At 47.6% G+C, this 27,534-nt stretch overlaps 1 protein-coding gene across 2 annotated transcripts in view; it reads left to right on the top strand.

Annotated features, from left to right (window-relative positions):
- Positions 1-27,534, top strand: part of LOC148056069 (uncharacterized) — a 54,395-nt gene that overhangs the window by 4,605 nt on the left and 22,256 nt on the right. Inside the window, exon 3 of one of the 2 annotated variants that reach the window (XM_087754319.1) lies at positions 6,462-6,525. In XM_087754319.1, coding sequence (XP_087610445.1) covers positions 6,462-6,525 — 64 coding nt within the window. Of the gene's footprint in view, positions 1-6,461; positions 6,526-20,098; positions 20,206-27,534 lie in introns of those variants that run through there. The other variant, XR_015704015.1, reaches the window with a different exon arrangement.

Here is a 27,534-nt window from a genome sequence, read left to right as displayed (position 1 = left end):
CCAATTTTACTGCTGGTGAGTTTCTGTTAGCAGAGAACTAATGTGAATGCATGTATATGTGGAAAACACAGTTTACATCATCTGGCAAATTTATGCTGGAACTTCTCATCCAATCCAGAGACAGAAACAGGATGATTTGTATGATCTCTCTGGCCAGTCACAAGCGTTTAATTGGAAAGGTTCAAAATTCCATCTAAAATCACAGAGTGAAAGCTTTTTAAAAATGCCAGGAAGCTATTTTCAGAGTTGACCTGGATTTGCACAGAACTAGTAATGCAAAGGCAAAAAACAGCTGGAGGTGTAAGTGGGAAGAGAACAGAGAAGGCTTCTCAAGGGGATTTTTTTCTTGAAAACAGAAGGGGAATGAGATATTGTTGCTTCAAATATCTGGTGAACAAAGAAGGAAAGCATGAACCTGGGAGCTGGCAAAACAGCCAGCTCAAGTGTCTGCCAGCATTAGTATGATCCAAACCACTGGGCCTACTGCAGAAAAGGATTTTGCCACTGGTTATCCTGGGACCAGGCTCTGACATCTGTGAGCTCTCATGTGTCAAAACGTGACTGAACTGCTTTTCCCCGCTGGACACCCATTTCTTTCCTCTCAATGCGAATTTGTTCTTAACATGGTTCCACTGGAGCTTTATTCTTTGACAAGGGTATTTTAAATGTCCTAGGTAAGGTTCTTCATGCAGAGAAAGGAAATTTTGAGATGTGTAGTTCTTCCATATCGCCTTATATTTGCCACAGAAGATATTAGAAAGCTGGCAGTTTGGCAGCAGGAGTCTGATCAAACCTGAACTCAAAGAAAAATCTATAGCTTCAGTAGGATTGTTTACGAAGGATTCCTGATCGGAATATATAAGGCTACTTCAGTCTAGCCCTTGATTGTAATTCAGATACACAGAGAAGTTGCAAGGAAAACTTAAGTGCCACTCCCTTGAAAGGCCTCTTTCCTTTCTGCCTCAGGAGAGGGATGCAACATCTTGCCCTGGGCTTACAAACTATTGGGTTACACAAACGCTTGCACTGGGTGTGTTAGGAGATGGTGTGGGCTTCCCCCCCACCCCCATCATAACAAAATCCATGTTCACAGCCACATCCTTTCCATAAAGTGAAATAGTTCTTGGAAAACTGTTATGTTTTTAGTTGTGCCAGAGACTGTTTTCCACTGCTGTATTGCAATATATCTTAACAGCGTCATTCTCTCAGAAGTAGCTTTGTATTGCTGGCCTCTAAAGCTCCAAGAAAACCTACTTTGCAGCCAGCACTAAGGGGTACAGAAATCCATCAGGATTTCAATCCAGGGTGTACCTGGGAAGCGTGAGCATGATGCAGCGTTCCTTGTGCATGGATTGTTCCTTGTAGCAGCTATATTGGCCTCTGGAAAAAATAGCATCCATCATTACTGCCAGCTTTCCACTACTCTTCTCACGTGACCCTCTCCACTGCTGTCTGCATTTATAGCCCCAAAATGCAGCCAGGGGCAGAACTGTTCCAGAAGTACAATGTGTTTGTGTATTGCTTTGGATGGGAGATGGTAGAATGGTGCCACAATTTTCCCAAGTATTGAGAGCTTTCCAGCAAGTTCTGTCTGGTCGCTGTGGCGAGGTCAAAGCATTGGCAGAGACAAACTCGAAGACATCTTGTGCCGTTTCTCAATGAGTGTGGCTGGTTGGTTGTCTTCAAAGCGTCAGCACTTCCTGCAGAATGGAAACAACAAGGTTTTGTCTAGGAAACATCCAAATGCCTTTTCATTTTGGCCTTTGTGAAACCTTTTGAAGTCTTGCAGCTGAAAAACAGAAAACTCCCCAGGCTTGAGTATGTGTATTTGTTGGTACTTCACAACTGCTGAGGGCTAAAAAGTACAAGAAAGTCCTGGGATCTGTGCTAGGAGGGGGCAATAGTAGATGACCACGCAGCAGCATGTTGCTTTGAGCCCTCCCCTACTGTTCTCTAAAAGAAGCTTGATGGCAAATTTGTCTTCCCAGCCACAAATGAGAATAAGCACTGCTTTATGTTGCCTGTACTTTATAGTAACTTTACTGTAGTTGGTCAGGTTAATTCATCTTGGCCCTGGCTTTTTTTAGGCTCCCTGGTACACATTCTTCTCCAAGGAAAAACCACCTGTTTTTCCAATCTGCTGCTATGTCTACATTTAAGAGAGGGGAACGTTGTATGAAGTCCTGCTTCTGTTCTGAATTGCCTCCTGTATTGGGATGCCAGTTTTGCCATGTCCCAACCAGCCCATGTCTTTTATAGGCGCAGAAACTACAAGAAAGTCCCTGGAATGGCAATTTGGTGAGAGCTCTTCTACCATTAGGGTTGCATTATAAGGCATTTGTACACTGCTTTTGTCAGCAGTCATAGTAATCTCCACTGAAAGCTGAGCAAGGGAAAATCCCAGGCCAGCTGGGCTGAAGGAGCTTTTTGTACCTGCAAAGCTAAATGGGAGGGAGGGAAGCACTGGATGAACTGGAACTGAGGTTGTGCTTTAAAGACTTTCTCACATAATAAAAGCTTTCAGGCCTACTTGGAGGGCAGGACACTGCACCAGTAGATTCGCTCCTAGTACATTCTGGCATGGTCCTTTTGAAGGACAAGAGCAAGTTACTTTGGGTCTCTCTCAAAGCATCTCTAGGACATGTGGGGCTTTTTAACTCCATGCAAGCAGCTTTTTTTGAAGTTTGCTGCTTAACAATCTGTGCGTGTGACAAGACAACTACATTGGCCCGTGGCACTACTGGGTTCCTAGGCACAGGAACGCAAAGGTCTGTGCCATGCAGGTCGCTGGAGTCCAGTTGGTTGTGTCAGCTACCTGTCTCAAATAACAGTGAGAACAGATGACGTTCCAGTGGAAACTTCTTTACAAGGAAATGCTTCAGATTCCAGATGTTTGGGATTTTTCTGCATATTTGTAAACTTAAAATGTTCCTTTAGGACTTGGTCAGCATAATTATCAGAAGGGTTTTGCTTTTAAACTGTATTTTAATTTTTGTGAATGCTGTGTGATTTGTGTGCTGGTTGGTCACACTCTACGCTAGAGCCCAGAAGCCCTTGCCAGTGACAGGAGACAATGAACTTGCAACAAGTCAATCTCACAGTCGTTGGTAGAGGTTTAAGTGATTTGTGTACTACTGTTAACCAAGTGACAGAGCCAATATTTCTCTTCCCTCTGCCCTCTGTTTGAATCATAGCTTATACTAGTGAAAAACTTGACTGTTTTGTGCCTGAGCTGGCTGGAAAAAAGGGGTTGTGTGTATGCTTGCTAACTGGGAAAAGGTGTTTTATGTGGCTCCTTGCACTTGCTATCTTTATTACATGGATTATTCCTCTCTAGATTTGAGAGCATCCTCTGAGCAATGAGTCGTAACACACACGAGGCTTCCCTGGGGAGTCAGATGCAGACAGCCTTATCCAGAGCATCAGCTGTGCCTTTCTTCTCTTTCCACAGACAGAGCAAAGGCCCAAGGGGGCATCCTGCCTCCCTGCAAGGAAAGAGCTTTGCCTCCTATCAGCTATCTAAAGATGTGTCTGGTTTTCCATCTATTCTGATGAGATCATCTCATTTCTTTCTGCAGACCCTGCCCATTTCTGCCTTAAAACAATCACTGGTACTCCACTGCATGACCTAAAGCTTTACTGTCCGTTTCAGGAGATACTGCTCTGTCTCCTTTGCCTGTCTAAGGTACCAACATCCAACTTCTATGTTTGGTTGCTTTGGTAGGTGCTGTGAATCTGGCCTCGTGGTCTTTCAGGCAGTGCATCGTGCAGAGTCTGAGGGGATGGAGACATTTGAGCATCATCAGAACTCATCTGCCAGTGTAGAGCAGCCAGACATGATTTCTCCCTGCACACAGACCCAGAGCATTAGCACAAATACGCAGTAAATCTCATTCTTTACACAGCGTTTCAAAGGTGTCCTTAATGCTATGGGAAATTGGCCTTGTGTGTGTCCAGAAGGGGGTGGTTCAGGCTTGATCACCCATTCAAGCCCTTAGCTTTGCTCATTTGTGCTGGCTTCGGCATGCACTGACGGGCTAAGTTAAGCTCCCCAGTTCCCACTCCCCTACTGCCCTTCTCTTGGGCTGGGGGGACAGCAGGATCAGGAGAAACTAGTTCCTTGGGGGGGGGGACTGCACTGCAAAATGAACAGCCCACAACCCCCCGACCAGCAGTACTGTATTCAGGAAGGCTTCTCTCTCCACAGGGGCTGGTCTGCTCTCTTTATCCACCCTCTGACATGATCCTATATCCAGGCACTTAAGAAGAAGAAAAAAGAAACAAAACTGAAAGCTGCTATTTTTAAACACTGCCTTTGGCTCTCTTTGCAGCACTCTGCTTTCCTCCCTGTGATTCAAACAGTGTTCTTTTGAGAACTAGGCACCAGGGCCCTGCGGTTTCCTGGTACTTGGAACATAAAATCTCCTAATTCTTCTCTCACAGCAAGCTTCAGAGGCTGGGGAGTGATTGATATTTTCTATCGCTTCGTTAATAGTCACGGCACAGTAGTTTCCTAATCTGTTTTTGCACCGCTTTTTATTTTGAATAATTTGTCTTCCAAATTTTCTCTGCCCTCCATGTCACACAAAGGCAATGCTGTTTGCTCCCCTCCTGCCTTTTAACCGGTGGGTTGAGATCTTCAGGAGCTGGTGAGGCAGAGCTGTCTGAGAGCTGGGAAGCCGGGGGACCTGCCTCAAGGAGCTTCCTCATGTTTGTTTTAACAAGCTTGGCAAATATACTGGGGATATGTCCCAGAGCAATCTATTGCGGGGATAAATTGGGAGTAACTACTGCAAGGGAAAGTCTCCTCCTATTGCTCTGCTGGCTGTTACTGGCACCCAGGGGGTAAGTGTTGCAATGCTGTCTGCAAGCACAGAAGATAAAAGATAAGCCGTGCCCCAGAGAAACTGCAATCTGTGCAGGCAAAGGGGAAGAGAAGCGAAGGCAGAAGGTACTTGAGTCTCAGACACCGCTACAGCAGGCGTTGACCACTGGTAGAGACCACCTCTACCTAACCCCTGTATGGTGCTGCCCTAGCCCAGCCCCACCACTCAATTAGGGATGCTGACCATGTGTAGAGGTCGTGGGTGGGCAGGAAGATGCCCTAGATCCTGAGGGAAGAGTGGGACATTAAAGTCTAGTTCACTTCTCTGCAAGGAAGGTCTGTTGAGAGAACTGATGATGGCCATGCTCAGAGCTACTCAGCAATTTGGAGCACATAAGAGACCTCTCTGCACCACTTCTTCAGGCCCTGCTGTTTGTTCCTTCTGGTTCATGTGGTCTTTAAGCAGCATTTTCCACTCTCACATGTAAAATGAATTTGTCTCAGCTGGTAACCCACAATGGTAATTCCCCTGCAGGCTGAGGGTTGTGTCTTACTTGCATATGTACGAAGTGGATAGCACTTAATATGTGTATGTGTGCATTTCATACAGATAAATAGTGTATCACAACAACTGCAGCCCTCTCAGTGTGGTGGGTATGTGGGCTGTGGGTTGGTGGTCTGCAATGGCCCAACTAAAGTGAAATCAAAATGCTGGGGCCTTCTTGGGAAAGGAGAACTTCAGCCTTTTTCCTGAGAGCCTCTGCTCACTGCCATCACCATGCATGTGAGAAAGCTTGTGCCACAGTCCATTTTCCCAGCTTCATGTCCACCTTTGGCTCTCCCCTTCTCCAAATCAGACCTGCTTCGGAGTCCTCTGTGACTAAGACAACCCGCCTCTCCCATGGAGGGCAACAGGATTAATCTACCTGGCAACCAGCATGGAGAATCTGTAGTGTCTCGGCTGTTTCTCTATGCCCCTTTATACACCTCCACCTATCAGTTCTAGTCCAGGGAATTAACAAGTTTAAAACCTGGATATTAGACCTATTTCTAGTGGTAAATGAGGTGCTCAGGGCACAGGAACTAAGCAAATCCCTGGCAGAGAGACAGGGCCAGGGAAAACCTGGGATGTCTCCTGCTGACCATGCCCTTCCCCACCACATCTTCAGGGATAAAGCTATCCCAGATAAAGGCAGGAGATGCAGTGGGACCCATTTGCCAAGAGGCTTGGGCATCAGCACACGAGACAGGATGAAAACAGGGACAAGGGCTAGCTGTTGTGAGCCAACTCCTTGCTACCGCACTGTTCAAGCTACATCTCCTCGTTGCCTTGTAAACACCTGGAGCCTTTACCTGTAAATGAGCTGGCTTTCCCAGGTTAAACAACTCGCTGTGCAGCTGGGGCTCTCTGGCATGTCTGCAATAATCCTGAACTCACTGTAAATTGCTTTTTCATTCAACCCAACTTGGAAAAAGGCAGACAGGCTGTAGTCTAAACACCCAAGAGTCTGTATTTGCTTTGTTCCTTCTGTGTTCCAGCAAACTCTGCTCCCCTGTGATTTAAAACAATGTGTCTTTGTGCTTATCTTCTGGGTTTGGCAAGGCAGTTTTTACCTCTTAGTTTTTGTCTCAACAGGAGAAATTGCTGTCCAACTGATCCTTTGTGGACTTCCGAGCAAAACCATCCAGTGCAACATATGGTAAGTCGTTCAACATTTTATAAACTCAGACCCTCAACTATAGCTATTTATGGGTGGAAACTGGCATATCAATAGTTTCTTTTTGGTTACAAGGGTAATGAATTCTGGCTTATGTTATTATGACATCTCAGTGTGGGTTTCTCCAGCCCTTCCTTAGATTATAATGCCTTTGACTTTACATTTGTTGCTTCTGGTGCCTGCCGCAGCAGCTTAGCACTGTGGTGTGTCAGCAAGGGAAGAATCTCAGCCACACTCCCCTTGCTCCAAAAAACACAGGCCCTTATTACTTACGTTAAAGGAGAAGGTTTGTGCCCTGATGTTACACGTGGCAACAGTGTGTGAGGACGTGGTTTTGGATGATCCTATCTGCTACTGCACTGATGTATCCATTCTTAGTCATGTCATCCTCTGAAGGAAAAAAGGGGTGAGACAGCAGATAAATGAGTATGACTTGTGGGATGGCTTTAAGTGCTTGACTAACCATCAGCAGTTGACTGATGCCTGCAGCGGGGAATAGTTGGGACTTATTGCAACCTCAGCAAGCGTGCGGGATACACTGTGCAGTGGTGGAGAGAAACTGTGCTGGCAGCCTCCATGCTAGGGCAGAGAGCAGGACTGGTTTTGCTACACCAGCATATTTCCATCACTGCAGTTACGCAGCTTTCGGCCTGTGATGTTGCTCTGTGCTAGGTTGTTGTACCACCACTTAGGGCACTTGTGTGCCCTGATTCCACACAGGTTCAGGAGGTAAAACTTTTCATAGTTGTTTGGATCATATGAATTTCCTCTGTGTATCTACTTCTGGTATCTCGAAAATGGTTGTCGTGCATTGCAGGGGTCACCTGGAAACTGGGTTGACTCTCTGAAAGGTGGAACAGTTACCTGTGCTTGGGAGACTGGCCCACCTTCTTCCCTGAGGAAGTGCTTCCAGGCCACTTTTGGGAGAGGGTTTCTGGGTTTGCACTCCCATTGACAAGGGAGGTCCCCAGCCTTTGGACTCCTCATCCAGCACCTCCTGCTAGCACTGAATGCACCATGCATGTTATGCAAATGGTTTTTATTATTTCCAGACATGAGCTCTTCTCGAGTTTCCTTTGTGGTTAATGCAGCCCATCTGTAGTTTAAAAAAAGCAATGTTCAACTCTCTTGCTGTCAGTGTTTTGTGTAGTGATACGGTCTGGTGACCATTGTAAATGTGTTGCTCTTGCTTTGCACCTGATTTTTCCAAAGTCTGGAGCTTTGGAGTCTCTTAGTTGTTCCAAGATGCATCTACTTTCTCAAGGATCTTTATTTTGGGTGTGGGGAGAAAGAGTGAATACAAGAGGTTCAAGGAGAATGAGTAAGATGGAGCAGAACAGTCTATACAAGTAGCAGTGTGGCTTGAAGCTTACCTGACTTCAAGGGCCACCTGCTGAATGGAGACACAAGGAACTCTGGACCAGGCTGTGGTGGGCTGACCCTGGCTGGATGCCAGGTGTCCACCAACGCCACTCTATCACTCCCCTCCTCAGCTGGACAGGGGAGAGAAAATGTAACGAAAGGCTCATGCGTCGAGATGAGGACTGGGAGAGATCATTCACCAATTACTGTCACGGGCAAAACAGGCTTGACTTGGGGAAAATTAATTTAATTTATTACCAATCAAATCAGAGTAGGATAATAAAAAAATGAAAACTAAATCTTAAAACATCTTCCCCCCACCCCTCCCTTCTTCCTGGGCTCAACTTCATTCCCCATTTTGTCTACCTCCTCCCTCCCCAGTGGTGCAGGGGGACGGGGAATGGGGGTTGGGGTCAGTTCATCACACATTGTCTCTGCCGCTCCTTCCTCCTCAGGGGGAGGACTCCTCACACTCCTCCCCTGCTCCAGCATGGGGTCCCTCCCAGGGGAGACAGTCCTCCACGAACTTCTCCATCGTGAGTCCTTCCCAGGAGCTGCAGTTCTTCACAAACTGCTCCAGCGTGGGTCCTTTCCACGGGCTGCAGTCCTTCAGGAACAGACTGCTCCAGTGTGGGTCCCCTGTGGGGTCACAAGTCCTGCCAGCAAACCTGCTCCAGCCTAGGCTCCTCTCTCCACGGGTCCACAGGTCCTGCCAGGAGCCAGCTCCAGCGCGGGCTTCCCACGGGGTCACAGCCTCCTTTGGGCATCCCCCTGCTCCAGCGTGGGGTCCTCCACAGGCTGCAGGTGGATATCTGCTCCACCATGGACCTCAGTGGGCTGCAGGGGGACAGCCTGCCTCACCATGGTCTTCACCAGGGCCTGCAGGGGAATCTCTGCTCCAGTGCCTGGAGCACCTCCTCCTTCTTCACTGAGCTGGGTGTCTGCAGAGTTGTTCCTCTCACATATTCTCACTCCTCTCTGCGGCTGCAGTTGCACAGGTTTCCCCCCCCCCCCCCCCCCCTTCTTAACTATGTTATCCCAGAGGTGCTACCACCATTACTGACTAGCTCAGCCTTGGCCAGCAGTGAGTCCATCTTGGAGCTGGCTGATACTGGCTCTATTGGACACAGGGGAAGCTTCTGGCAGCTGCTCACAGAAGCCACCCCTGTAGCCCCCCCCACTACCAAAACCTTGCCACACAAACCCAATACACAGGTGAAGTGAGAAGGACTCACTTCCAAGGAGGCCTGATGTGTTATGCTGCACTAAAATGCATCCAAATGTCAGTCCATCAGCCATCTCTCCAAACTCTCCCTTGCCGCAGCCAAGAACGTATCTAGAGGGAGATGTTCAAATGCAGCTGTTCTGCCTGATAGTCTTCCTTGTTTTGACACAGCCCCTTGCAGGAATAACTCTAAGGGATGGATTGCTCTTCACCCCAGGCTTTCTTATACAGTGAGGAGCTATAAGGAACTAATACAGTTCCTTACACTATCATTACACCTTGCAATGGGCTGGGGAACTCGGAGCAAGCCCAGCAGCCCTGAGGAGCGCAAGGACAAAAGCAAGAAAGATGGACCCTTGCTCCTAGTCCAGCTTTCAAACTTTGTTTCCAGCGTAGCATTCTGGGTGCATCTCTATGAAGTACGATGGCAAAAGTCACGTGGCTTAAAGTGTGCAGCCCAAGCCCAAGAATTATCACCTTTAATAAATCTGCCAGTAAAAAAAAAATCTGTTCTCTTTTTTTTAAAGTGTCAGAATATGCCAGGTCAGCATTTAGACTTATATACTGACACCCTAACATCAAACATGAGTTGTCTTTTAAAAGCAGAATGTGGAATTATCAGAGACAAAACAAGACTCGGACATTGGCAAGGAAGCACTCTCCATGCCTGACTGAGCTAATGTTTCCTAATTGCAACCAGAGAGGTTTACTCTGTGTAAGAGTTTAAAAACTTTACCTTTTTTTCAAATCATAGTGGTTCGCCCCTGTGAAAGCTATTTCCCTCATTGTTCATTCTTCAGAATAATTACCAACTAGCGGCATTTAAAATTTCCCTTCACTTCCTCTTTTTTATTTTTTCTTTTTTGATGTGTGTCACCATTTCAGCTCTGTAGCCATCCTGCTCTTGGGTTAACCAAGCGGAGATGGTCAGAACTCTGCAATGCTCGGAGTTGGGCCAGAGAAAGGGGGTTACCCTGGCACGGAGTTGCCTTTAACCCATGGCCTTCATCTTTTCTGTTGGTCTCTGGGCTTTGACTCCCACAGCCAAGGAAATGTGTACTGGAGTCCAGATTTAGTGCTTTGCACTTGGGACAAAACCCTCCCCTCTAACTTTCACATTCCTGCATTTCTGAGTTCTGCCTAGTAGCAGAATTAGAATGAGCAAAATACCACAGGAAAGACGATGCTGAAAGAAGAATTTATTAACTGTCTTACCAGATGCAGAATGGTAGAAAGCATATCCAGCCCAGATATATCTAGCCAAATTTAACTGAAGGTCATGAATCTGCAGAGCTTTTCTGACCACATGCCCAATAGACGTGCTGTTGCTTGAGCATATCCTATCTCTAATATAGATGTTGCCTTACTGAACTCTGCATTTTTCCCTTCCAATTGCCCTAACTGAAATTCAGCAAGGTGCTAAGAAGTTAAGAGCTTATGCTTTCAAAGAGGGTTAATAGTTTTAAAAGTTTCCATTTGGGAAATCTTGAATCTTGAGAGACTAAACTTTTCAGCAAGTACCTTCCACCTGAAAGTTTGGTGTCTCTTGCAGGGTCTGGGGATGGTTTTGCCAAGTCACTGGCCACTTTGGGACATGCAGTAATGAGGTCTTGAGTCTGAAGTCAGGCTCTCCTGGAAGTCTGTGGCAGTTTGCCCAAGAACAGGGATGGGCAGTTGTTCAGGCCTTGATTTCAAAAGGTAGCAAAACCAACATGACCAGTTCAAGAATATGTCACATCCCACTGGTCTGTGTGCGTGCCTATCTTTAATGACAGGCTTTCAAATGATCTTGGATAAGAACCAAAAGGAGAGCTTTGAAAATTCACTTATACAGAATAATTGTATTTAACTTATGCTGTCAGTTCACACCATATCGTCTTAAAGAATAACAAATAAGCAGTCAACATTCTTACAGTAACCTTTCACTACTCAGTACCAGGAGGTGAGGGTACGTGTGCCTTCCCAGACATCAGGTACGCCTTGCTGGTGGTGGGAGTGTTTAGTTTTGTTTTTAAACTTGACGGTAGCAGCGGGGGGATGAAGTTAAAATGCAATCATTCGGAGTCAAATGGTAAGGCCTAGGAAAACAGATGTGGGGTGTGTGCCATGAGCCAAGATCAACTTCACAAAACTCAAAAGACTAGTTCTACAAAAACTGGGGGGGGGGGGGGGGAAGTTATCCAGACAGTGTTGTGATGGATGGGAGCAAGGAAATAGCTCAGAAAAGTCAAACAACAACAGAATCTGCAGCACAAAAATGTTAACTTTCTGGTGCGATCGTTTTGTCATAGGTAGGAAATTCTTTCAATAGTATCTGAAGGGTATTAATTACTATCTTCCTCTGACATAAAATGGGAGGACACAGGCTTTTATTTCTCTGAACTGCTTCTGCACTCATCTCCAGAGCAAAATTGCCCTCCTGTTTAAAATCCTGAGTATATAAGGCTAATCTTTGTCTTCCTTTTCCCTGGGACTCTTTGTTGTTGTAGCAACTTTTTTATTTTTCTGTCAAGAAAACACAAATAAAATGTATAATGCTTTGGGACCGTTGAGCTAACCCCAAATATTGCAAACCAATTCAGCACTAGATTGTATTTACCTGTTTTACTTCTGGCCTAGCTTCTGCATCAAGGTTGTGTTTCTTATGGTGCTGCTCTGCATCACGTGTGTTACTGTACTGGGGGCACCTCATAAAAAATCAGAGCTGAGCAAGGAGCCAAGAACTTTTTCCTCAAAGTAGCTATTGATTTTGAGGCATTTAAGCACACACCCCAAATATTCACCATCTCCTTAGAATGGACCAGCTCAGTGCACCCATTTTGAGCCCCTTGATGACAGGTTTCATGATAGTCAGTCTTTTTCTGCTGGCTTCAGAAGAGTGATCTGGAATACAGTTTTCATGACAGCTATTCAAAGGACACAATATTCTCTATCCTATGCCTCTGCTGTCTCTGAGAGTCAGAACAAGTTCAGCTAGGCCAGCATAACTGTAATAAACTCTCTTAAGCAGGTACTGATTTCTACCTTCCAGACTGCCAGAAGTCATGGTGGGATCAGTGAAAGAAGGTTCTCGTGTTCAGCACACCCCACGACCTGTCTCTTTCAGCTTTTTTGAGTGCCTTAGCTGTGCCCTGCCAGAGAGGGAGACCTGTTTCTGTCCCCAGTGTCTCATCTGGTTCTCGCCATATACCTGTCGGGCACATGGAGACCTGGTTGAAAACACAGCACGTGTCAGTTATCTCCTGCATGCTGCACTGTATTTTGAAGGCGTTGCTCTTTGCCTGTGGATCAGCAGTGTCCCCATGCCACAGGTCTCTTCTCCTCAGCACAGAAAAGGTTGCTAGCTCCATCCTCTGCTCTGGCTTCTCTTTTAAGTTTCCTCCTGTGAGTGCTCTGTAGAAGTGCATCAGCTTCAAGCCCTAGTCAGCCAGGCTGCCCATATCCAAGCAAGCACTGGTGCTTCTGGGACTTTCCTGTTAGCATCAGCGTGTCTCTGGCTGTGTTACCAGAACCACCTCCCACAGCAAATTATCCCTCACTGGACATCTCCTCCTTTGGATTAGCCAGGTCTGTTGTTTTGAAAACCCCATGCCACAACAGAGTCTTGGTCCAGAGGACTCGCTCAACTGTTGCTGAATAGTATCCAGAAACATCACACATTTTCACAGATGAAAAAGTGACCCATGGCAACTTCAGCTTCTGCATTAGAAGTCCTTCTGTGTTTTGCATCCAGAGCCTTGGTTGGCATTGTTGACACTGTGAAAGAAAGCCTCCACTGCTGTTTGTGGGGAGAAGCCCCCAGTCTGAGCACCACATTTTCCTGGAATCTACGCCAGGCTTGCAAATATTATTCTATTTATTTCTCTAACACATCCACTGAAAGCTCAGAGCAGTTTTTCAAGGCTTCCCACAAGTTAAACCAAGCCAAAGGTTCCCTGGCCGACAATCACCAATAATATTGAGCTGCTACTTAAACTTTGCTGTCCTTAGATGAATTGACAGCTCTTTCCTTCCAGGGGAAGATAATATCTTTGCTTTAAAAAGATGAGGTGCCTGTTGTCTGGTCTCCCTGCCTTTCTTGAAGCCTTTCAGAGAAGCAATGGAAGGTGCTGATGTATTGTCCTGAGTCATTAACAGAGCATGTGCTTTGAAGCTGCTTTTTTTTTTTTTTTCCCATCAATTGTATATTGTTCCTTTCAATCTTCTTGTATTTAGATGTCAGCATCCTATAAACATTGTGTTTGCTGGGGTGCAGAACTATAGAGAAAGCTTTTTTTGGGCCGAAACTAGAACTTAGACTCAACTTGATCTTTGCAGCTGGTCACTAGCTCCAAGAGTAGTACAAAGTGGGTTTTGGTGTTTTGGTTCATGTGGGGGTGGGGGGTGTGGTGTTGTTGCTGTTTTGTTTTTTTTTTTTTTAAAAAAAAAGGTACCAGCAAAACTAAAACAAAACCCCAGTCAGGGGAAGCGTGCCTCTGAGTCTGGATCTGGCGTTCTCTCCGTGTGGACATCGGTGCCTTTCTGAGAAGGGCTCAGCTGCAGCAGGCTTGTGACCTTTGTGTAGGGACTCCAAGGACCACTGAGGTCTGAGCTTGTTCCAGTTTCCTCACAGGATGGAGATGCTACAAGAACCTTATTTACCTGCCATCTGAGGAAAGGCAGGTCCTGCCTCCCTCTGTCTTCCCACTGGCACCAGCTCTGCTCAGCTGGACCAGTGCTTCTAGGGTTGTTATGGGAGCAAGTACCACCGTGGTAGAACTTGGCCTTACAGCTCTGAGGAGGGACTTTCTCAGAGGCCATGGAGACAAAGCATTTCCCAGACTCAGCCATAAGCACAATCCTGGGTGCTGCATCTTCTTGTCCCGGGTGAGAGGAGGCGAGATCCTCTCTAAGCCTTGTGCTCCCAGGGCTCCAGGCAACAGGCTCAGAATGAGTCTCGTTTGCTCTCTGTGACCTTTTACCCCATAGAGAGCTGTAGTTAAACCCTGCAGCCTAGAAATCCTTTGGACTTTACTGTAGGCTGTAAAACAGGCTGGGGAGACACTGGCCTCTAGTTGTTTGTCTCCAGAGGTAAACCACTGTTCATGCGGTCCTAGCCTCTAGTTCCTAGGATGAAATTCCTTTTCCGTGCCAGAAAAGCAGCAGCTCCAGCTACGGAAAGCTCATTTGCCATGCTTGTGCTGTGGGCTTATTTTCCTCCACACTAGCACCCGGCATCTGGCTGAAAAGCATGGCAGATGAGGCCCGGCAGGCTCAGTAAAACCCTCTATCCCTCACCGGAATGCAAGACAAAAGAGCTGCATCTCTAATGGACGGCTCAGGCTCGTATCTCCCTCTGAGGAGAACCATTACAAAAATATTTCCCAGATATTTGGCTGGGCATCTCACAAAACTATCCAGTTTCATGATGCTAATTTTCCCATTGTCTAGACAGTTGCAAATCCAGACAGCATTATCAGTATGAACCTACTGCACACACGCACATACACACAGAAGCCCATTTTTCTGCCCATGGTATTTACAGGTATGTTCTTACCCATGAGCTGCCTAGTGGTAAACTTCTGAATTGCTCCGAAGTGCCTATATAAATCTCTTGGGGTCCCCATTCCCCCCGCAGGGCTGGCATTTGATTCGAGCAACACTGAACTGTGTAGATGCTCTGAAGGTTGAACTGGAGGATCTAGCCCCTCGCTGCCTACCTTCTCCTGCACCCAGAAGTAAAACAAACTGTGCTCAGTGTTGGACACTGCTGCGAGTCAAACCTGGACGTCCCTCCTCGGGACGGAGTCTTTTGCCGCAGTGGTGTTGCAAGGATGAAAATGTTCTTTTGCGGTTTCCATGCTGGAAATGTTCATGGAAAGACATTCTGGGGCTGTAGGCATGTAGATGAGGTCCTGCTAGTCTCTCTTGATGATAAAATGGTCTGTGGGCATTCGTTCCCTCTGTCTGGCTGGAAATGTTAAGACCTGTGTAGAGGAACAGCACATTCTTGTTCTGCACATCAGGGGTGCCAGCCCACATTTTAAGGCAGGCTGTAGCACCTTCCCCAGACTTTGGCATAATCAGTAGCTATATTTATAGCTCCTCTGTGATGCCAAGGGGCAAAAACATAGTAGGAGCAGGAGCTGTATTTACAAAGTAATAACTTCTGAATGCAGACACTTAGCCAGCAGCAGCATTTCCCCTCCTTTCCTTTCTCTAACTTTCAGAGTTCTTCACTTTCTTCCCAGGGCCTCTCTCCATACGTGCATGGCTTTCCTGGCCCACTGAAGCGGGGGTAGCCCCTGTCTTGCTGGGCTGTACCAACAGCCCGGGCTCTGCACCCATTCCTTTGGAAGGCAGAGCAAAGAGTGACCTAAGTGAAATACGAAGGGCTTGACTGCAGCTCCTTTCCAGCTTTTTTGGAGGGCACAAGGAGTGGGGAAGGAACTCTTCTTGTTCTCATGGGATGTGAATCTTGCCAAGCAGCTCTTGATTGTGTGTGGGATTACCAGAATGGATCCCTGTGATCGAGGCAGCAATATCGTTCTACTAACGAGAGTCCAGGACATGTAGTGTCTGAACAGCGATGACTTTGGCCTTTCCCTGGTGAGGACCCCAGCTAGGCTGGGTGATCTGTTTCCAGGAGCCCCTGCTGGCTCCTGAAGGCAAAAGGGAAGGAACTGAAATAACCACAGCGTGGTGGGTTGATCTTCTGCCTCAGAGATATCTGTTACCAGAGCCTGGGAGCTGCGGGCAGAGAGAACCTAGTGGGACCTGAGCAGAGCTGAGATCATGTCCCAGACAGCCAGTCCATGTGGGAGTGGAGGAGGAGGAGGAAGAGGGCAGTTCTAGTTCAAAATCTGTGAGGCTTTGCAGTGAAAGGGCTGGGAAGGGAGGGCTGGAAAAGTTCTCTTTTTCCTCCAAGATAGCTGTGGTCTGTTCCCCAGCTGGACTCTCGCTCTGTGTCTGCTCTAATCCACATCTTCCCTCTACCAGTTGAGTTTGTTCTGCAAACTCAAATCTGATCTCCTTAGTTTGTCCTGTGTGTCTTTCTCAGTTTTCAGGACTCCACGTTTCCACCCTATAAACTTTACATCAAAGCATCCCACTTGCCCTCCTGTAACTGAAAAGTGGAAGTACTGTGGCTCTAATAATAGCAGATGGTCCCAAGAAGTCTTCTAGTCCAAAGTATTCTGCAGAAGGCTGGCCGCATCAGCAACTTTACTGCTGCAACTCTCATTGTGAGATTTGACTTAATGAAAACAGAAAGATTCACCCCCATTGAAGTTTTATGTCCATGAAATACACCCAGCTCTAGGGAGGTGGCCATGTGTGCCGGAACAGTGTGTAACATGAAAGGACAGGGTATTTTTGAAGCTCTACACCAGAGCAAAAACCAAGAACTTGGTTAGATTTGGTAAGCCCTTTCATATTCTGCTTAAATGTTAACTCTGGGTCCATCCTCGCTAACTCACAGAGCCAGAAGGTAGTGGGACTGGAGATAAGAAGATAAAGGCCCCTGGAAACTAAAGGCTTGTGACTCCTTACACTGACTGAAATGTAGGACCCTTCTAGGGTAAGCCAATGTACAAAGGATACAGACACAGGCAAAGTGAATTCATACTTTGAATCATGTATGTGCTCAGGTATTCAGTCTTTCTAATCACAGAAGGCAGATGTGCAGAAAGTTATCTGAGCTTGGTTACAATAAATTTACCTAACTTAAGCCTTACATCTCTGATGCCTAGGAAATGCGTGTACTTAGTTATTCTGTGCTCTTCTAATAGAAGTAATGAGAGCAGATATCTACTTAAATTTTCTTGAAACAGGGCTCTGCAGATGAGTCTCTGATGGACTTTGCTCTGCAGTTCCGTGTTGCAGGTTTATCAAGAGGCGCTTGCTTCAGCCTGTATACTCGATAGCACTACCACCTGCTGATGGACACCTCTGAGCACAGATGTGCTTTGATCTGTGCAAAGTCATTCCCAAGTATGTCTCCCTGTCTTTGGGCACTCTTACTAGACAAGGAACTCTTTGCGCACAGAGCTGCTAAGAAGGAGCTATTGCACTTTAACCCCATGCTTGAATATACTTGAAACCACGCTGGCATCACTCCGTAGGCCAGAAACGCAGCGTCGGGCCCTGAGATTTGAGGGGGTTGTCCTACTCCAATGACAGCCCTCCTGCACACTCCAGAAGACCTGTGCCTTTGGCTTCAGTGGAGTGGGAAGGAGTTATTTAACCAAGACTGGTTGCATTGGAAGGATGTGAACCTGAAAAGTGTCTGACTAACAGGTGCCCAACAAAGGTCATCAGAAAGACATGTCCAATGAAAGCAAAGGCAAAGCTTTTTTTAACTGGTGTATAGAACCACTGTTGAAAGACATTGTAATAATGATTTCTAAGACTATCAATATCCCTCAGGAAAATCCGTTTTGGCAGCAGCCTGGCCTTCTGTTTCCCATCAGTTGTAGCTTTGTCTCTTTTGAAGTCCCCTGCTGCAAATGAGCAAACACCTGGCTGAGAAAAGATGAATGGAAAACACTGCCTGTGCTAGAGAGGTAATGGCAAATCCCATGCCAGGAGGAATAATAAACAGGAGATTATTAATATAACTGTGCTAGTCTCCGATAGGTTTTCCACCAGGCATGTAGAAGCACCGACAAAAGAAGCATTGTCTCCGCTGTCACTGCGAGGGGAATGGGAGAAATGAGTTGTGCCTTGCCTCGAGCCCAGTGCAAGAAGGACGGGTTTGTGCCTGGTGAACAAAATTGATCAGTATCAGCAGAATGGGGAAGGAGGGGGTGAGAAATCGTTGGGCTGTGAATTCTGAGGATCAAAAGGTAGTGTATTGTAGCTAAGTGTCCAACAGGCTGTTGTTCATTAGCCAGACCCCTGCTCTAAATCCTAGGTGATAGGCTGGGAACTGAACTGCAGGTTTGAGTCTGATGGCTTAAGTGCCCAGAGCACCGGTGCATGGCTGCTGACTGTCCTTTTGCATCTGCAACAAGGTGCAGATTTATCGATGTGCAGGAATCTGTGGAGGTTTTAAGAGCATTGCACTGATTGAATTTATTTGTTTCTAACAGGAACGCAAAGTTAGGCCTGTATTTGAGTGCTGTTGCAAACATGCTGCTCTGCAAGTGATATAATGCAGAAGAGATTCCTTGAGGGCAGGTCATTGCACTCCCTCCTTGAGATCTTTCTGTGACATTGCTCTGCTAGGGAAGAAGGCAGGGCAGCTTCCATGGATATGAATGTCCTGTCTCTAGGGGCTTCACAGAAACCTCTTCTGAGACCCCAGTTACAATCTCAACCTGATCAAAAGGGATGGGGAAGGGTGTATCTCACCAATACATACACCCTAAACTTTTGAGCATTTGCAGACAGGAGCATCTCTTCTCCAGCCTCTCTCCCTTTGCTTCCTGGCTGCAGATAACAAGCACTTTGGTTCCAGTTTGACTGCCTGATTCTTGGAAACCTGAGGCAGACAGCAGGCTGGTCTTCCAATGTGCTGTAGAAAAAAGAAAGGTTGGTGGGAGGGAGGAGGAGAAGAACTATTTCCTGCAGTGAAACTTGATCCTTTTCAACTTAAAAATAGGAGGAAAACAAATTCCTGTGGGACCTGCTATAAAAGGGTTTGACAGTTGCCTTCTCTCCGCCCCACCTCCCAGAGCTCCCCACTTGTCTGATGTCTTGGTAAGAGCCTTCTTGAACAGAAACGCAGATCTGTCGACTGCAGTCCCGCTGCTGGGGAAAGTGGCTCTGCTCCACGCTGGGGGTCAGCTGCAGGGGAGTGTAACGCACTGTGACGGGTAGCAAAGCCCAGGATTAACTGTTCTTTTTGTGGAGCTACCATGCAACCAGGTTTTCCTGGGCCTTTTTTACTTGCTGAAAATTTTGTCCAGACCATTATAAAGGCGCCCAGGATTTCTGAGCATTTTTGCAGGCCGTGTCAAGCCAGGAGCCCCACAGGAGAGATCACACAAATAGGAGTCAGAGCCCCCATCTGTGCTTGCATCCCCTTGCGGGGGTCCTCTAAACTGTAAGCCACAGCCTGTATGCGTGGCACTAGGAGGAGGGGGAGCTCGGGCACAGCTTAATCAGGCTTGATTGCCTGATCGGGCTTAATTGCTTCATAGCCACAGCCATCTCCCTGCTCATCCCTGCTGCCGGACTTCTGCTCGCCTCTCTTCCCACCCTTCCTCTCACTTCTTCATCACTGCCTGATTTCAGCGCTGAGTGACAGTGCCGCAGACCCCAATGTAGCAGCCTGCCCCCTGCCAGATTGCTCCCTCCCCTGTAAGTCCTGCTCCCTCCTTTGCTTCACTTTCTCACTCCTGCTCTCTGCTCCCCTCTCCCTTCCACATCCTCCTTCTTTGAACACTCCGCATTGACGGGGTAGGGCTGAAGGCAGCTGGAGAGGCAGGTTTTCTTGAAGCTCCTATTCCTCTCTAGGGAAGAAAAAATAAAGCTTTAGGAGGCAGAAGAGGTAGCCAGAAAGACTTTTTAAGTAATGAACCAACAACGTTGGCAATGGCAGCCTCAGCAAGAATGCTGCTGCCTGCAGTTCTTCTGCCCTGGGGGTGCTGTCGGACCTGATGTGGCCTGGCCCCATGACAGGCATTGATTAGGGCTGTGCCATCCTCTGTCTGTCTCCCACCATCAGCCAATGCTGCTATCATGAGTCACTTCAGCTCTTGGCTACAGTCACTGCTGAAAGAGGGAACGGCTCCCAACAGGAGTGATTCACCATGCCTTGCCAGCCTTCTTTAATCTGCTTCCAGTCAGATCACCTCGGGGTTGGAGCACTGGAGCAGAGCAGCTCCAGTGCTTTCCCATGGCCTCGCTGCAGAGCTGCTGTCATCCTCGCTGACCTCCTTTAGACCTCCCAGGTTTGCGCTGTTAATGATTCCCTGCATTCTTACGATTCTTCCCTCCTGAGTCAGTAATAAACCGCTTCTGGTGCAGATCTAGGGACTGTGCTGTCGATACGGGTTCAGAGCTTGGCTGGAACAGGACCACACGTCTCTGAGTTAGGAACCACCCTCAGTCCTCATGTGAGCTTGGGGATCACTGTGCTCTGGAGCCAGGTAAGCTGTTAAAGCCACCCTGCCAGAGCCAATTAACACGACTAGGTACTTTTCCAAAAGCAAAGGGGTTTTAGCCTATGGGTTCAGGCCAGCTTCTGCTCTGGGTAACCACATTGTGCCTCACTGTGCTTGAAATTAGCCTTGAGCTAACGCATTGTACTTTGTGTGTCCAACAGGCAGAGTCAGTTACCACAGCTCAGCTGACATGCAGTAATTCATTAGGCCTCTGTAACTCAATCACTGCAATCATCTTTCCAGTCTTAACAGGGCCAAATATATTCCCACTGTGATGTCACAAAAGTACAAAATTCCTCCTTAAAAATATGTCTGTTGCTGCTCAGCCCTGATAAAGCTTCAGCTCTTTGTCATCTGTCCAGAGCAGCAACCTGTCTTTCCGAAGGCTGGTTCCACCTGCATAGCCTAGAGTTGTACCTAAGTAAGGAAAACAGGTGACTTAGATGAATCCAGACCTCTCTCCTGTACAGACATGTGATCAAATGCAATTGAATTATGGTTGCTCAATAAGTAATTGCCCTTCAGCTGAAGCAACATCACCATTGTGTACATGCTTGTTACTTGCCCAGCTCCTTCACTTAGCTTACGCAATGTGATAGCCTTAGTAAGAAACCGATGCCTGCTGAACTAATCTAAACCAGCTAGGGCTCCTGAGCCTCTGCTTGGACAATCGCTGCTGGGCAGTTTGACGTGTTACTTGTACTGCAGCTTCTTTCCTCCTCTGTATCCAAAAAGTCAGTTTAATTCCCATCTTCCAGTCTGTTTAACTGCAATCATCTGGCTTTGCCCTGTCATGGCCAGAGAGCATGCACTCAACCCCTTTAACCAGCTCTTTCTCATCCCAGAAACAGCCCTTTCCATAGCAAATACATACCTACACCCCTAGCATCAGCGTTGTATACCAGTTGAACTAACCAAGCAGTGGCTTTCAAACTAACTTTACTTAAACTGCTGTAAATTTGCATGTGGCATGACCTATGTGGATGTGTTGCAAGAAACCCTGCAGAAGGCAAGCAACCCATACCTTTGATAGAGGAAGCATGCATGCTTTATGGTAGGCTGTGCTCCAACTGCATGGAAGGCTTTATAGAGAAATGTGTTGGGTTTGTTGGATTTTTTTCTTTTTTCTTTTCTTTTTAGCTGGCGTGGAAGAAAAGAGAGGATAGTTTCCAACAGGGAGGATAAAACAGTACAAATTAAATCCATTCTCTGGCCAGTGTAACAATTGCAATTTCCTGCTATTCCTTGGAAGCTGTACAGCCCAAGAGGGAGATATTTCAAGACCGGTGTGTCAGGGATAGAAGCACATGCATCTGGTTATTTTTAATGGCAGCTCTGTCCCTAATTTTCAGTGCTGGCCTTGATGAAATGCCAGCTCTGCTTCATTAACCTTTTGTCAGTATGGCAAAGAATAAAAGGTGGCTCACAACATTAGCACCTGACATAAAGCTCCTTTTCCCAACAAGCTACTGGAGGTCCTTAGCTATGCCAGGCAGAGGTTTGGGTAGAGAAGGGAAAGAAGAAGCGAAAAAACCCTCTATGAAGGTTTGTATAACAGAGCCTATACAAATCTCATATCTGCAGTCTTCGTTACTGTCTGAAATGTGTGTTAGAACCAAGTTTCAATCAAGGTAACCATTTTCCTGTACAAGCCAAGAAAAATATTGGATTTATTTTCAGACCATTAGGAATAGTCTCTCGGAACAGCCCTGCTTTCCTTGCTTCATATGGGCTGCTTAAAAAAAAAAAGAAAAGAAAAAGCACAATTTCACAGCCATGGCAGCTGTGAGCTGAACATGGGTTAGACCCCGACAAACAGAATCTTCACTGTGCCTTGGAAGAGCTTTCTCAGGGCCTGAGACTTAATCCACCACCACAGCCGAAGGATTAGTGCTCCAGCAGCAGAGCTGGGCAAAAGACAGGATTTTTGTTCTGTGAGAAATGCGGTGGGTTGAGGGTGGGAAGGGGGAGAACACACAAAGTCGAATTTCTTCCAAAGCTCCGGTTCGTAGGGGTGTCAGCCCTAACGAAGCGGTACAATGCAGCTCCAGCCCCCTCCTCCCTCCATCCCCTGCTTTGCAGCTATGACCAGTTCCTACCAACCACAGTCACTGTCACGGTTGCTACCTCCTCCCTCAGCTTTTTACGGAAACATAATCCATCACTGTAAGCCCTGCTTGTGAGACGGCAGTCTGAACAATGTGTTCATTCCGGCTGGTGGCTGCTAGTTATGGGAAGACTCTTGGTTGTGCTGTAGCTGTTGCATAGTTCAGCACAGCTCTTGTGAACCCAGAAGGCTGCTTTCAGAGCCCCAGTTTCCAAGTGGTGAAAGACAGAGCTGTTTGCTCTTTGGGCTGCAGCCTCAGGAGGTTTGGATTTAGCTTATCATGTGAGATCAGGATCACGGCTCTTAAAATGTCAGCAGTGAGCTGTGGAGCGAGGAGGGGGGGGAACAGAACTTGCCCAAAATTCAGGCTATGCTACTAAATGTCAGATATTTGCACAGAAGAAAGTCTTAGGAGTGGGAGGTTTGCTGACGGGTGGATTTTCTCTGAAAGCATCTTGGTTCTCCACCAGGTCCCTGTCATCTTGTACCATGGACCCCGAGGCCTCCTGCTCACCCAAGGCATTGCTGGGCTGGCCAAGGGGCTGCCACAGCATCGCCTGACTGGGAGCACTGGCTTACGCTGCAGGCTGGCACCAGCAGAGCAGGAGGGACAGGTCGCACCATGCCAGACACAGTGTCTTCCCTGAAGGCCTGTAGGCCTGCAGCTCTGGGGAGCACCACCACCTTGCCCGTGTGGTTGAGGAAAATCAGGGATGGATGTCGCTGGTGGCTCAGAGGCCGCCATACAGGGGGACGTTCATCTAGGGGGAGAGTTTACACTATATAACCACAGGAGAAAACAGGAGGAGGAGGAGTGAGTGAGGGCAGAGATCTCCAAAGCTTTTGCTGGTCAGGGTGAGCAGGGGCAGAGGCTTGCTGCGCTCCTGAGCCAGACTTGCTGCGTGAAGCAGAGCTCTCCCAGGCTTCTTGTTGCTGAGGGCCTGCTCATCAGGACAGGCATCCAGATGGCCAGAAGAAAGGGCTTTTCTTTTCAGGCAGCGATTGTGACTCTGCCTTCACAGGGGATAGAGCCCCGTTTGCTCCGGGCACTTCCAGCACACACAGAGCAGCTGAGGACGGCACGGCCCCTTTGGTGCAGGGCTCTGGTTTGGTACCTCCCCAGTGCTGTCGGGGCCGTGACACTGCAGCACACGTCCCTGCCAGGCCAGCAGCTGCAAGCCGCTTGCAGGGAGGATCCCAGTGATGAGCATAGCAGCGAGCTGAGGGAGGGCCCCGACCCGTAGGCTGCTTTCACAGCTAGAGAGAGGGACTGTTAGGAATAAGGCAAATGTTCTTGCAAAGGAAGCAATCCAAGGCAGGGAAAAGTGAATTACATTAAGAATTAAGACCGGAGATGCAAGAAATACTGATTCTTTAAGCAGCAGTAGAGTTCTAGCTTCAGCTTCTGGCATGTTTCACATCTAAACACTCCCACCCTAACTGCAAAAAGCAGTGGGGCTCTCCTGCACGCCCAGGTCAGGGTAGACTGAAAGAAATGGCTTCCATTTAAGTGCAGTTACCTCCAGAAGGGGCCCTGGGCTGCCCAGTACTTTGCATAGAAATAAGTAACCAGCCTGGTGTCTGGTATGCCAGGTCTGGGAGGGAGCCTGGTGAAATCCTTGGAGTCCCACCTGCTTGCACCATAGCTCAGTCCATCCAGTTCTTGTGATTTCTCTTGTCACACTGAAATGGGGACAAGTACAGAGATGGGTACTGATTTATTAGAAAATCCACCAAGTAGAAGCAATTGGCTGGAAGCCTGCTTTCTGGCAAACCAGAACATTTCTTGTCCACAGCGTTTAGCACATTCAAAAGAAATGCCAGCACAGAAAAGCCAGGAACTAGAGGCCTGTAATTTGCCTTTGCCATCTCTGGGTTACTGGAGTTGAGTGAACGTTTCATAAGTTTCATTATGGTCTCAAACTGCAAGCCAGGTTCTCCAGGACATCCGCTGCGGGCAGGGATTCGGGCAATGAGAAAAAGAGAGAAGCTCTTGTTTGTAGAGCCTGGGCCGGGTCTTGGGTTGAGGTTTAAGTGAACCTGGGCCATTTGGGTGGGACCCACTGAAGCTAACAGGCTGTGTGTGGTTTGGATTCAAATCCTGGCAAAACTAAGCTCCGGCCTTGAAGAGCACGTCTTACTCCGCGAGCCTGGAAGACCCTTCCTGAAGCAACACTAAGGAATACAGTGACGGGATAGGTGCTAAGAGCAGCAGCTCCCAGGCTGGGTCAGTGAGGGAAAACCATGGCTGTTGTTCTGAGCTCTCCTCTCCCTTTGCTTCTGCCCCGGTTGCAGATCTCAGATCTTCACAGGCCCAGGTAGTCATCCATGGAGATGTGGGATTATTCTCAGTCCTCAGAGATATGGGGCTCCTTCCCACCCCCTAGAGAGGGAATAATTTCCTTCTACTCATTGTACACAAGGCAGAAAACTTGGGTTTCTGTATGGGATGGGATTTAGTCACAAGGGTGGAGCGTGGTGTTACCTTGAAGCAAAATCCCAAAGCTGCAGCAACAGGGTCTCATCAGAACTGGCATGTTAGGGCAGACAGAGGCGTACCAGTAAGTGCGCGATTATACAAACCATGGCAAGCTCCCATCAGAGCATTCTTCAAGGCTGAAATTACCGGCTGCGAAAAGCATCCATCTAGCAAGGGATGCATATGTGAAAATGTGCATATCGTCTTGGCTTTGGATAGGCTGGAAGGATGTTTTTCTCATAGGCTGAGAGTAACAAAGAGGATTAATCTCTGAAAAAAACATGGGGCACTACGTTGAAGAGGGCTTTCATCAGCCTTGTGCTATTGTGTGCATATCTCGGGTTTACTAATGATTCAAATGAAAAGTAATCAGGAGAAGTGCTTGGAGAAGGAGATTTTCCTGTATTTATTTTGGATGCATGTCCAGTGGAAAAATATCATCCTAAGCATTTTCCTTGGCGACATGGCCTGTTTCGTTTGGAGAACAATTGATGGTGATGATGAGTGGTGTTAGATGTGATCGCTGTTCGGCAGCTTTTTGACTTGCCTGCAAGTCAAAGCAGCAAATTCCATGCAACTGCACACGTGTGCCGAGGAGAGGGTGGGGAGGCAGGGGCCACAGACAAGCTGCTTGACATGTTCGATCAGGTCTTCGCCAGCCCTTACCAGGCACAGCACAGATTGTTAACGCATCACCCGGTTTTGCGGCAGTGCCTTGCTGGGCTCATCCTCAGTGGCTTGTTGACTGCACACTCTGCAATTTCATGAGATACCACTGGACAAACACTGCCCTCGTGTTGCGGGCATAGCGCAGAGATAGGTTTAACCTCTTAGTGGAGAATTCGCTAGTAGCTCTGTGCATGGTGCATTACATGTTTACAGGAGCAGACTGCTCCCACTGACTTTCTGTTTCCCAAATACATGGGGTATATCCTCACCTGATGCTATCCTGGCGCCATATTCACCCCTTCCCAGAACAGCTGTACCAGCTGTAGCTCCCCATCCCTCCCCTCCTCCAGGCGCAGGAAGGATGAAGGGAGTGATATGCACAAAACCAACCTGTCCCTTAGCTCTCGGCACTGGCCATTGGCATCTCTCAGCAGCGGGGCCATAAGGAAGGTTAAATCGGCTAATACCGTTTGTCCGTCTTCATTTCTGAAAAAGGAACAGCCATCTGCCACATTCATCCCCTCCCTCGGTGAGGGCTTCTCTGAGCAACGGCCTCTGGTCTCCGTGGCACAAGGGATAAATCCAAAGCAACTTTGCTGAAGTCTTCAGAATTGCTCCCAGGGTAACTGAGAGCAGAGCAGGGGCCCCGAGAGTTTCCTAAGCTTCACAGCCATAGCCGCAAGGCAAATAAAATGAGATTAACCAATTACAATTAAAATGAGAGAGAACTGCTTTTGACAGTAATTTTGAATTTCCCCTAAAACCACTTCCAGCTGTGACCTCTGACTCGTGCAGTGTTCGCCTGAGATCTGCCCCTGGTTGTTTGTTATAACTGGTGCTTTCAAGGACGTTCAGTCCTGCCTAACAAGAGGTTTCCTAGGCAAAAATTTAAAAAAAAGTGAAAAGTGGAAGAGGAACTAACGCAGGGCGTCCCTGCGAGGCCCAGACACGAGAGCACTTCTAGCCAGCAGGCAAGTACAGCCAGGCAATCTCCAGTGAATTAAGCAGAGTAGTGCTTGCATCGAATTCCCCCAGCCCCGTACTGCTGTGTTGCTATCATGCAACTGTGAACCCCATCCTGCGAATATCCTAATTCACGTCAGCGTAGAACAGATCTCTGCTCCCACAGAGAAGCTGGCTGCGCACAGACCTTGCCCTTGCTTCGAGAAGAGAGCAAGGCTGTGTCTACACAATTGGAATTATCATCATTATTCTTGTCTAGAGATATCAAAAGGTTTGTTATGCAGCAGTGTCACACGACCAGCTCTCATCTTAAGAGCATCCAATCCTTTCGGACTACTTAATTCCTTAAAATGAGTAGGTGTTTTTGACTCATTCTTTGGCCTATGCTACCATCTTCTAGCGGAATTTCTGCAGGTGCTGTTCAGAAAACAGCCCTGGAGGAGGAAATTTTGGAGGACTAGTAAGGGAGGAATAATATAACTGGGTGTGGGTTTTCACCCAAATATTATCAGCAACCTGCAGTCTTCTCCAGGTGCTGCTGCGTCTTCCCATCAGGAGACTGGAACTTGCCTTTGGACAGGATCAGAGAAGAACTTCCAGCAAATCCTCTTCTCATTTCAAAACTGCGCCAACAGCACTCGCAAGATTCAAGGCTCAGCTGTTTGGGCAAGGGTGTCTTACATTTAGTAAGAGATCAGGTGTTGCGAAAGGAGGAGTTAGGACCAGGGTGTTTGTTAGGAGATGTCTGCAGATTTCTGCATGGGCTGGTAAGTGAATAGCCTCCACTGCCCACAACATCCGGGTGTCTGCAGACACGTTCACTGGCTGTGCGCCATCTACAAGCTGCATTTCTGCCATTCTACCGTTTCCACGTTCAGCCCGGGTGGAGGATGTGCCTAGCAGAGGAGCGGCTGGGGACACGAGGTGACACACTTGAACCTTCTCCATCGTGCAGTGCAGCAGGATCCATTTCCCATGCTGCAAGGAGACAGGGCTGTGAGAGCAGCGACTTGAGCCAGTGATTAGGAGTGTAAAAATGTATATAAAGTTGCTATTTTTACTCTTCAGGCACAGAAGGTGAGAGGGAGAATAGACA

Source organism: Nipponia nippon, unplaced genomic scaffold (genome assembly GCF_047370975.1).
Source record: "Nipponia nippon isolate SJK-2023a ecotype South Korea unplaced genomic scaffold, ASM4737097v1 scaffold_18, whole genome shotgun sequence".
NCBI classification, from domain to species: domain Eukaryota; kingdom Metazoa; phylum Chordata; class Aves; order Pelecaniformes; family Threskiornithidae; genus Nipponia; species Nipponia nippon.
Note: the sequence above shows the minus strand (reverse complement) of the source record. Positions and strands in the feature narration are given on the sequence as shown.